Raw genomic sequence first — 12,729 nt, forward strand, 5'->3', positions numbered from 1 at the left:
ATATCGGGAGTATATCGTACACGGAAAAATTCCTTAAAGAAAATTCCCAGTGGAAAATTGCCATTGAGAAAATTGTAATTTCCCGTCATTTACTAATAAAATCACAATACCTCCGTACAAAACTTGCCTTGTGCAATGATAGAGTCAGCAAGCAGGTTAAAAACTATCACCGCTCCTTCACAAGGCGTTTAAGTTCCCTCCATAGCTTCAAAATAAACCCCGAGCTCCTGAGTTGAGTAAGACTACAGCACCAACACCATGCAGGTTAAAAACCAATACATTCACAAAGTGTTCATCCCCCTTCCAAAAGCTCCAAAATAAACCCTTGACCCATGGGTTGATTAAGACAACGGCAGGCCCACCGAGCAGGCTAAAAACCACCACCACCTATTCATAAAGCATTTAGACCCCCTTCGAATACTTCAAAATGACCCCCAAGCCCATGGGGTATTTAAGATTACAACAAGGACACTAAGAAGGTTCAAACCATGGATCCGGGGTTCATTTTGAAGAATTTGGAGGGGCTTCAATGCTTTGTGAAGTCTTGGCAGTGATCTTTAACCTACATGGTGTCCTTGCCGTAGTTTTTATTGCAAAAACAAATTTTGGGCTGAGGTATTGGGATTTTATTAGTAAATGACTGGAAATTTTCCCAATGGCAATTTCCCTCAATAGCAATATTCTCCTGTGCAATTTTCTGTGCACGATACAAATAATTTCGGGGAAGAGTTGCTCTCACAAAAATATAATTTATACATATATCCATATATATATATACTGAGACGTGTACACGTACGATAGATGTCGTAACTCATCTTAATATGGCTTACTAGTTCATTCATAAGTATATCTGATCATTATATTTGAATATAATTTATGTATTTGTCAACGAGAAGCAACACCCCACATAACCTCTCCTAGCAACGTTGCACTTTAGACTGATGACATTCACAATTCACAAGTCTAAGTAATGAACTAGCATATCCAGTGGCTAAGCTCTACCTAATGTAATGGCTTAGACTTTAGAGGTGTTCGGGAATTGTGATTTTAGGATTGAGGATACATGTTACAAAAAATCAGTTAGGTTTTGTAACTATCATAAGTTTCATAATATTAAAAAGATAATTCAACGCCCGGTCCACAATTCCAAAGACTTTTTGATGTAGTGCAATAATTAATAGGTATTTATTGGTGTTTTCGGAACTAACCAAATGTGGGATACTTGATACACCAGGAGGAGATATGATACAGGGTGGGAGGAGACATGGTACAGGGCAAGGTTAACAGAAATACAAGGTTATACCGTAACGCATGTACGACTGATATTTGACTTCTACACTCTTTTAATATTGATATCATAGGCTATGAGTGGTTGCGTGTTTTGTCAAAATCTGTTTTCTTGCCCAGCTGTCGGTACGATACATTAAATTGAAAATTCTAGCAGTAATGACGTCATAGAATATAAGTAGTTAGGTGTATTGTCACAATCTGCCTATTTTGCCCAGCAGTCGGTACAATACATCAAATTGAACATTCTAGCCAGCCCGAATACATGACGGTTTAACCTTGTATTTCTATTAACCATGGAACAGGTTAGACATGTTACAACATGAGGAAACATGTAAAAACTGTCATTTGTTATATTGAAGCATTTCTTTAACTTTTTATTACAGTTGTCAGCATAAAGTAAATACTTATAATTACAACAAATAAAAGATTTACAGAAGTAGAGAATAGTTAATAATAAAATTAAAGAAATACTATTTTTTTACTATTTACTGTGATTTATAATAAAATATAGAACATATTTGAAATTTGTGAAGTAAACTTATAAATTAGTTTTAACTTGAATATTTAAATAGTTAATAAATCATACATATAATTTATAATCATTTAGAAAATAAGAAAACAGTTTACGAGCACTCAATTTAAGCCTTAGATTATTAGTTTTATTCACATAAATTATAATTATTTTTGCAGCCGGAGACGGTACTAATTTTTCGACTCCTGACTCCGATTCTACCGAAGGAAAGATATGACTCCGACTCCGCAGCCTTGCGAGAAAAATCTTTCATAGTTTTTATAAAAGGTTATATAGCTATGTGTTTTTTTTGTTTTTTTTTGCTTCCATCTTAAAATCGTAACAGTGTTTTAGATCTCGTTTTCTCGACATCCTGTTGATAGTACACCCTAAAACTTTTATGGAAGTGTACCCATGGTGAAAACTGCTATCATGAAAAGTTTCATCAAAATATTAAATGTTGAGGTTAACTTTTAAGTGTTATTCGAAATTTACCATTAAGTTTTTTTTTTTTTTGGGTGGGTTATTGCTTCAGGTTACTGGGCTTTCTCACTACTAGGTTTAGTTACCATGGATATATGTTCAATGCACATAGTGATTTCTATTAAAATTTGGGAATAAGCACTATTTTACAATTAATTATATGTCTTTACGTATATTATATAATTTTAAACAGTAAAAGTTCAAGTCCTTTTATTTGTCTTTGTCAAATTGGAACTCCAGGTTTCGCTGTAGTACAGTCTTTCATTTCATGGTCTTATTATTAATAATAAAAGGAGGGGCACGCAAAAAAATACAATATCCCGAATTTCGATATTTTTAAGTTACACAGAGGCTTCTACAGGACTAAAAGTGTAATTATGTGTTGTTGATTTGGGTTGTGAATGAATTTTCTGACCTAGCCGCTCCCTTCTCTCCTTCAAAACATTTCAAAAACTGCAAACATATGATCTGCTATCAATTAATTTTCGCCCCTTTTCTATTCCTTGTTGCAAAAAAGTTGAGAGATTTAATAAATATATCATTGTGAAATCATGCCTTTTATCACAAATAAATTTTTAAAATAAATTGTAAACTCTGTATTAAATCACAGAACATCGATATATCAGCTCCTTAGGCCAGTATGAGCAACGCAAAAATGTAGCTGGCCTGTTTTTTTGGAATTTGTAATCTGAAGAATGAATTTTCTTTTCCTAAGTAGTTATGATTATTATTTAATTGCTGAATAGTGAAAGGTTCTAGGACAATTGGCCGAAAATATTTTTTCCCAAGGACAATTGCCAAATTGCCATTTTGCTGAAGGACAATTATCCGAACAGTCATTTTGCTGAAGGACCATTTGGAACATTTGGCCGAAAAATGATATTTAATTTATTGATATATACGTATTCATTTTCGAAAAAGATATGATGATAAATAGGTATTGTTGATAGACAATATATGTAAATTAATGAATGTTCTTTTGTAGAAAAATATTTTATATTCACTATTGATCATTTCATAAAAACAATTCAGTAGTATGTAGTTCTAATGTAGTTTGAATCTACCACCGACGTGTTTCTAAGTACCAAAGGCCCCTTCTATTATGCTAAAATCAAAGGTGAAAATCCAGTTTGGAATGGGCATGTTAAAAAAAGAAAAGAAACGAAAATCAACATGGCAGCCCTGACAATTTGAAAAATGTTTTGAAAGAGAGAAAGAATAATGCTCATGACGTTTCATTAGATCAGCTACAATCAACTGTGACAAGGAAGGAAGGAGAAAAGAATATAAACAAGGACTTTGCTAGAATTACTGCGATATCGATCCCAATTCTACTCTGAGCCCAACAAGGACTGACCATTATACATAACTCCGCAACAAATCCTCAGGGTTACGCTCCGTCTTTTATGAGCTCATAAGAATGTTGAATCAGGTTTTGAATATGATTGAGTCTATTTAGGAAATGCTATTCACTACCCAGGAATTAAATAATAATGACAACGGCTCAGGAAAACAAAATTCCTTGTTTATACTACCAATTACAAATTAAAGGGCTAGCTAAAACAGAGACTGGATTTACATCATTGGCTATAATTCATCCCAACCCTTTCCTAAATAGAGACTTCAAAACCTGATTAAAAGATGAGGTAACTGTACCCTGCTGGACTCAGTTTAAATCAATATCGCAGTCTTCCGGTGCCGCAGCAAAATGTCTCAAATTGTCAGGTAAAATTTTCAGTTGATTTTTTTAATCATGCGACAAATGTTCACTCATGGTAGAGAGCTTATGAAGGAACGCTTAAGAGACTCAGTGGACAGACGGAACTTTTTCACATTAACTTTTAAAGAAAAATTATATCGCAACGTAGTGATCATGAAAATTGAATTCTCCATCTACTTCATGAAGTCATCCAGCTCCAAGCTTGAAGGAGAAGTTATAAATATTTAAAAAAAAAAAATATTGCCATTTCAATTGCAATTAGACTTAGGGTTGAACATTAGATTGGTATTTCTTTATACCAATATGTTTTTATCATTTTATTGAAACACGCCATCTTAAAGGTAGCCCATTAAGAATTACATTTTTTTAAGTTAAAATTCTAAACTAAAACCATCTACTATAAATATTAAATATGTAAATTTCTATTGTAAAACCTCCTTGTATTTAAATTTTTTTGTTGCTTTCTGTCCATTTGATATTAATATAATCAAACCTGCACCTCCAATTGACACGCTTGAAAAAAGAATGATTTTGTTTAGTATAAAGTATTTTTTCAAATGTTTGACTCAGTGATTTATTTATTGTCATTACCGTTTCTAATTGACCGTGTTCCTTCTTCAACCAAGATACTTAGAGACAAAGTAGATCAGAGACGATATTTTCTTAGATTGAATGTGAGAATTGATGATGGCAAGCCTAAGGATTTAACACAGAATAAGCCTTCCATTTTATTCCCATAATGCATTTTAGTGAAATCAGACTGGGTTTCTCGTTCCTCCCTGCAGTCGCGTAGGGAAAATTAATCCTCTTGAGAAACTGAGACTTAGCTTCATATGCTTCTCTAGGACATGAAGATCTTCTATGGGTTTGAATATCTTTACCTTGTCAAATTGTAGAGTCAAAAATGTAGATTATTGAGACAGATCCCGAGGAGAGAGACTCGGGACTCCAATTCTTTGAAATAAAGGAGCATTGATGGAATTTCACCTAAATAGCGGAAATGTGGATTCTTAATGCTCCGAAACTCGGATTAGATGAGGAGGATAGATGAAATAGATGACTCAATTGAAGTAGACATCAACAGCTAATTCACACTATCTTAGAGAGATGAAGTTAAGTGAACTCTAATTCTGATGTAAATCTCAATTTTTTTATGTCCCAGGCATAAGTTGCGAGTTGATAAAAAGGTTCGATATATAAAAAGAAAGTATATATCCTTTTTAATTAATATCGGAACTCTATATTGCAGCGCAACCTCTCCCTTTTTTACCTTGAGTACCAAAGAAACAATATAAATATTTTTTTTTAGTACCTACGCGTTTAGCTCCTTCTTTTCACTCTAAAAACCATATGACGTCAGCCGCACTGGTTCGCTTATGGAACCGTGAGCGTGCATTGCTGAGCGCAATGTTCAAAGTAATATTTTTTTAATTAGTTGTTATTTAATTCTTTGGGGTGCAATTACTGAATGATTGATCAAACTTCAAATACAGCGGCTCTTGAGAATTTTGACAAATTGTGTTTTGTGCAATTTGAAGCTTTGTGTGTTTTTCACACATGTTTTATGAATGAAGGAAGACAATATGTATATCAAAAAACAAAAAAAAAATGCTCTAAGCCAAAACAGATGTAAATTAAATGCTAGTAAATATTACGTAGTTCTAATATTAAATATTATTATAAAATTAAGAATATTCTATTTGTGATGAGGACTTTATACAATAGACTACATTATTTCATTAGGCATGTAATATCAGATCTATAAAATCAAATATATCTTTTTGATAATATTAGAATTTCTATTCTCAATCGGGAAAAAATATTTCATTCACTGTTTTGAAGGAATTATTATTTTTATAACTTCGGCAACTCACACCTGTTTACAATTTGATATCAATTATCAAATTTGTTGGATTGTGATAAGTTGATATTCATAGCAGGAGCTACTCATGATTGTATAACTCTCGGAACCTCATTACTATATATATATATATATATATAACACATGGATTTGTGTATCGATTGTTGTGATGCTCCCAATTTGTTTAGACCTCTTCAGTTCAGACTTAGGACTGGACCCTACAACTGTCGCTGCTTGGAGTTGCCCTATAAATGTGGAGGGTTATTTAACCAAAATTAGATATGAATCAAGAGCATTGCACGTATTCTATAAAAGAAAATCCTGTTTGTATTATAATGTAATATAATACAAACATATTTTAGATTTACTTAGTTATCTAATTTATTTGATGATAATATATAAATGAATAATTAAAGAAGGGAAAACATTCTCAGTGACGTCATGAGAGGTATGTTTTAATTTCTTAAAGGACTGATAATGTGAAATCGGTCTAAAAAAAAATGAAAAGACTACGTTCCTATCAGTCCGGTCCAAATAAAATATGTCAGTCCAAGCACCGGTCCTTATCGATCTTTTATAGTAACTACAATAGCTGAAATTACTTAGTTACTAAATACTCCAATTCAGTTGTTGAAGTTTCCTCAACCCCTCTTCAACGACAAAATAAAGTTTAAAGTAGTAGTCGTGTGGCTAGAACTTATTATTATAAAGTCTAGCCCTCATTTATTTTTTTCTTCGTTTGTATGTTCTTTAATCCTTTCTAGGAGTTAAGAAAATATAAAGATAGCTAGTACCGTAGGACTGACACATCGCTCCTTAGAACCGTTGAATGGTAAAAAGGATCGACCCATAAAAAAATACTGAAAGGTGAGGGGAACGACTGATCAGGAAATCCGTCCTAGGACTGATCCAACACTAAGGATCATGTCGGGACTTAAACGTCGTCCTAGATAAGGACCGGCACAACACTAATTTATTTCATGAGGCATTATATAATAATACATCGTTATCTAATATGTCCATCGCAACCTTTCCATTGGAAAAAGGGTCCAGAATCAGCTGGTAGCACCTTAACAATCTAGCTAATGCAAATTCGCCTAACCAGGGTTCAAAAGGAGAAAAGAAGCATAATAATTGACAGCTGACAAAAAAATACAGTCTCAAATTACTGTGATGGTGAGATAAACCCGTGATAATTATACATGTGTTTTTTTTTACATTTCTTTAATTAAAACATCTCAGAATTGAGTCTATACAAAAGATTTTTAAATTATTTTAAGTAAGACTTACAATTAGATTCGAATTTAGGGTATTTAGAGTAAACAATAATTAAATTATCATTTGATGTCAATCTTTACTGAATCAAAACGGTTTTACATGACGTCATAATTCTATAAGAAGGTCATATTTGGGCCAACTTATACAGGATACCTGTTATAAGAGTTAAACAATCCAATTTAGTCAAAATAAAAACTCCAACTGAATTATATATGGAACAGCTGTTTATTTTTCATTCTTAAACTCATTATTAGATTAAGTTTCCTTTAATTAAGTTTAATAACTAAATAAAATATATGTATAAGCAATTAGATAAGTGTCCGACATGGTGTCAATTCCAGTTTATAATACAATCTCTGACACCAATAGTGATTACTATCTACGGTTAATTGCATCTCATTTAAAACAATTTGACACGATATTCCATCATTTTGGCGTGAAATTATCTGTTTATCTAATATAATTTAAAATAATGGGATTTGATTGGTTAAAAAATAAACTGCATAAGAAGGTCTCATAATTAATAAGGAATTAGCCATTTAAATATTGTATTCCATCACTTTGAGATAAAAAAAAATTAGCTACTTTAACTAGGATTCAAAATAAAGGACTTTGATTGATTTTTCAATCAAGCAACAAAGAAATCCTTTTTGATTTTCCCTAACCTACTCTTAAAGTACTCATTTGCAACTTTTCCTGGATCTCGATATCAATTAATATTTATTACTAATTATAAATATAGGTTTTTCCTTCTCTTTCGTGATCCATTTTCTTTCAAAAAAAGATTACAATTAGTAGATCATTAGTGAACATTTTTGTTTTATTTTCTCTCTCTCTCTCTCGGTGTTATCGGATATGACAAAACTACTTTTTATGGCTTTTCTCTTCTGACTATAGAGTGATCACGCTATGTCTCTTATAATAGTTTTATTATTGTTATTTTTGCGGGTCTTACCTGAAAAAGAGAGTTATTTCGGTTGCTTGGAAAAAACAAAACGATAGTCGATAGTCGTCGATAACTACTACTATGTTAATACTATATAACATGATCCTTCATAGGTATACTAACGAGATAATCATTGGAGAACTTCTTGAGGGAGAGGGAAAGAAAAATTTATGTATTATATTATTAAGAAAAAGGGAAATACTAAGAATTAATTCAGTTTGGAAAAATAGTCATGTAAAATTAGTGGTACATACGTCTTTAATTGTAAGCTAATATTGTTTTTTTTTCTTTTTAATGAACAAAATAATTATACAAACAGAATGAGGGACTTGAAAGAGATTGAGAGATCGTATCATTGATATAATATAATAATTATTCTTTGTGATCGGAATGAAGGTGAAAATTACAAAATAAATGAACAAACAAACAAAAAAAAACATAGAAGATGTATCTATAATAATAATAAAAATAATATTTATAATTAATTAATTAATATAATAATATTTCGTGTTTTTTTTTTTTTTTTTTTTGGAATCATGAGTCTGTTTTTTTCATTAGCTCCAACTTAATTTCATGTTCACGAGCTTTCATCCTCAATTTATTTAAACTATCAGAGCGTAGAGCCTCTATGGGATTACCTCCTCCAACAATGCTCTCTGCGTCTGAGGAAGGCGTATGAGTGCCGATGGTGGCAGCACTGGGTGGAGACTCTGCTAGTCCTGCTGACAATGGAGAAATTGGCGCAGTAATATCTCCCCTACTGCTATTATTACTTTGTTGTTCCTCTTGGAGGCGTAGAAGAGCAGCCGTGTAGTCGGACGTATAAGTCTCTAGAAGCGAGGGACTGGATCCTGCAGATGATGTCATGCTCTTCGGCTTATAGGCACTCAAACTCGCTAAAACACTTTGAAAAGAGGGTTGCGAAGAAGCCACGATAGATGCTGCTAAAGCTGGATGTAATCCTGGGGGAAGGAATTGGGGATTCACTGATGGACCTGAAGGGGGTGGGGAGGATCCTCCTCCAGATGGTGGTAAATGATTTTGAAGTCCTGCTGCGGCAGCAGCTGCAGCCGCAGCGAATGGATGGATCCTTGGAGCTCCAGGTGAAGGCAATAATGGACTTCCTGGTCCCTCAAATGGTTTTCTACCATTCGCTACAGCCGCCGCAGCTGCCATATATCCTAATGGGTTTGCAAACGGATTGTTCATTAATTGACCCTGATGCCCAGTGTTTATATGCGTTGGAGGGAGTCCTAGCGGAACGCCTGATACTACAGGAGTGTTATAAGGAGCAAAGGGATGTCCATTTGGACCCACCTTCTCTTGTTTTCTCCATTTAGCTCGTCTATTTTGAAACCAAACCTACATGAAATAGATTAAGAAATAAGAGCTGTGAATAAATATAAAAATCAGCTCTTACCTGAATCCTAGCCTCTGTTAGGCCAATCTTCATTGCCATTTCCTCTCTAATAGAATAAAGTAAGGCATTAATTATGTATGCATATACTAAACATATATCTATGTATATTTACAAAACCTACCTCGTAAAGACATCAGGATAATGCGTCCTAGAAAAAGCCCGCTCTAATTCTTCTAATTGAAATGACGAAAAAGTGGTTCGATAGCGACGCTGCTTCCGCCGAGTACTTGGATTTATACCCGCATCCGTACTCCCCGTATCATCCTCATCCCCGGAATCAGAGCCTCCTTCAATAATGAGTCCATTTTCATCCACCATATGTCCATCACTTGTCTTCATTTTCATTTGAGGAGGAGGGGGTGGGAGAGAGGAAGCAGAGCTCATGGAGGACATATCCAAAGGAGCATTTTCTTCCTTGATGGTGTAGCCTCCATGAGGAGGGCGTTGTAGCATGAGATCCCCAGTGGGAGACTCTCGTATACCCATAATGGAGGAAATTAAAAAGGGTGGCCTATGACTGGATGAAGATGTTGTGATAGTTGAGGGTTGGGATACCATAGAGATGGGTGGCGCCGCCCCCACGGCGGGCACCAGGGAATATGATGTTGTTATGATGATGGGTGGTTGTTTGATGGGATGGAAGAAGGATGGCCGGAGGATATTGTTGCCTGAAAGAACAAAAAGGCATTTCAATTAGTATCTATGTACTATATAATGTAACGGCTATCAAAATACAATCTTTCTTAAATAGTTAGTTTTTCACGGTCCCTCTTTTTTTCAATTATCCCTATTTCTTTTGAAGGGGCTTTTAATAACAATAACAATATTAATTTTTCAAATAACAAACAAGAATCTAATTTACTTAGTCCCTTATCTGCCCACATTATAAAGTAGATTTGTGTCCACACCATCAAAAAATCTTATCAAAATGGTAATAATTACACCACAAAAGGCGTCTCTTCTTTTGTTAACTGATGTTACTTACAAAGAAATATAACTAATTAATTAACAGACAAAACCAACGTCATTAGTAAACAATCATTCCCCCCACTACATTAGCATTTAATGAACCAAATGAAAATAGGATCTTGTACACTTTGTCTCTAGCTTAGCTCAACATAAAATGGATTCAATTATAAAAAGGATATTATTAATTACTCCATTCGCCCTTGTAATTTAAAATCTATTAAGGGGTCGAGAGAAAAATAATATAGAAAAACCTATTAGTTATTAACTATTAAATAGACTGACTGATAATTGATTTTTTTTTTTTTTTTTTTGAAAACGAATTACATTTTTCCTGATTTGTAATTCTATTAATATTTATGTATTTCCATTCAACTAACTTGTTATTCTAGTAAATAATTTATCAAAATCCTTATTAATTACTATCCCCATCTCCCTACTATACTTCATTCCTCTTGATTAGCCAGCCATTTCAAAGCCAGACAGCCATCCATATCTCTAAGTATGTTACAAGTATTATGTTATATTAAGAGTATGAAACTCATTTTATTATTTTTTTAAGGTATATGACCTATGTTATACATATGTAGCATGCATCATATACCTGGCCGTGATTTTTGAGTAAGCACAGCGCCGCCGAGACGAGATTTCTTCGCTTTAGAACAACGATACTATTCAAGATATTTATATATATAATATAAATTGTCGGATAAATATGGATTTATTTTTTGCCTTTAATTGTTTGTTGCTAAATCATTGATGGATTGAGTGTAATTTACATCATGGATTCGATGATTTTATTACAATTATAATTAATTAAATATTATTCTTTCAAAGTGATGGTGGATTTATATACAAACACAACTAAAGGTGTTTTATAATTGATAAATTATATATTGTCATAATGATATGTAAATTGCTTGATTCAATTATGTAAAACATTTGAGGAATTATTTCTAGGAGATAGTTTTGTTTATTATTATATTAATCAGTATGTATTGTTCGAGTCCTTGTGTATTCAATTACCTATTAAATAAGTTTGGAAGTAAATATAAGGATCTTTATAATTATGTCATGTACAAAATATACTATAGACTTATTTAGAGATCTTTATAGAGTTAAAATTATTTGGAAATGGCCTTTCACAAATTATATATCTAATAAATATGCAATTCTTTGATTCCACAGAAATGAATTGTGTTTTAACTTTAGAATATATAATAAGAACTCCCACAAAAGATCAAATGAATCCCTCAACCATAATAAAGAAATCCCCGCCTTCATTTCACACCCATTGTTTTCCCCCCATTGTGTACTTTATTATAACAATTGTACGTATAACCTCTCATTAAAACACCATTGGTGATATTTAATGAGAAGAAGTAACAGACAATAATTAAGACGTGGGGGGACTTAGAAAAATACATGAACAGTTAACTTACTCCTAAACTTGTGATGCTCCTCTTTATATGTTAATGATCTTCATTTCGACAACGACGACTTCTTCCAATAAATTTTGTTTTCGTATAAAAGGGCCTGCTGATGTTATGATGAAGGAATTGCAATTTATTTAAAGATGTCAATAATGTTTGTAGGACTGTTTGAGTATTGTATTAACTATCTCTTACTGAATGAGACACTTAACTTAATGTGACACTTTAGCTTTGTATAATGATGTACAAATTCATATATAGATATATTGATGACTGAAGGAGAGAGACAATATTTTCACAAACGACACCTACGAGATACACCTGAATATTAAATAATCCATGGGACTGTATATTTTTACCACTGTATGCTTAGTTACTGTAGTGTACAGTACATAGAGAGAGAGAGAACGCTGAGTCTACCTTGGCCGCAGCTGGTTTATTACTTATGGGGAGTGTGTGTAAGAAACTCCTTTAGCGCGTGAGACAGGTACTTGCTCCGCTAAAGCTCCGGCAGCGCCGTTACTCTGATTGCGATTATATTTTCCGATCTTTTATTAATGTACATAGAGTGTAATTTATCCTATTCATGTATATATAATTTACATTTATTAATATTAATTAAGGATTTCTGAAAGGGATATATATATATATATATTGTACAGTACTTGCAGAAAGAACTTTTGGGAGTGCAAAGCTTCTCTATAAATTACTACAACAAATGTCCTGTTAGAGAATATATATTTGAAACAGTTGCAAACTCAATTGTAAATAATATGATTATATATTACACATAACTATACATTTTTCTCATGTTTCCCTAT

The 12,729-nt window shown here is 32.9% G+C and overlaps 1 protein-coding gene across 1 annotated transcript; it reads right to left on the minus strand.

Annotated features, from left to right (window-relative positions):
- Positions 1-7,349: 7,349 nt before the first annotated feature.
- Positions 7,350-12,286, minus strand: LOC121115809 (uncharacterized). Its single transcript, XM_040709956.2, has 4 exons — positions 11,918-12,286; positions 9,631-10,177; positions 9,510-9,555; positions 7,350-9,451 (listed from the first exon to the last, which is right to left on the minus strand). Exons 2-4 carry the CDS (start codon positions 10,065-10,067, stop codon positions 8,624-8,626), a joined length of 1,311 nt encoding a protein of 436 aa, XP_040565890.1. The 5' UTR covers positions 10,068-10,177; positions 11,918-12,286; the 3' UTR covers positions 7,350-8,623.
- Positions 12,287-12,729: the final 443 nt, after the last annotated feature.

Source organism: Lepeophtheirus salmonis, chromosome 4 (genome assembly GCF_016086655.4).
Source record: "Lepeophtheirus salmonis chromosome 4, UVic_Lsal_1.4, whole genome shotgun sequence".
Taxonomy (NCBI): Eukaryota; Metazoa; Arthropoda; class Copepoda; order Siphonostomatoida; family Caligidae; genus Lepeophtheirus; species Lepeophtheirus salmonis.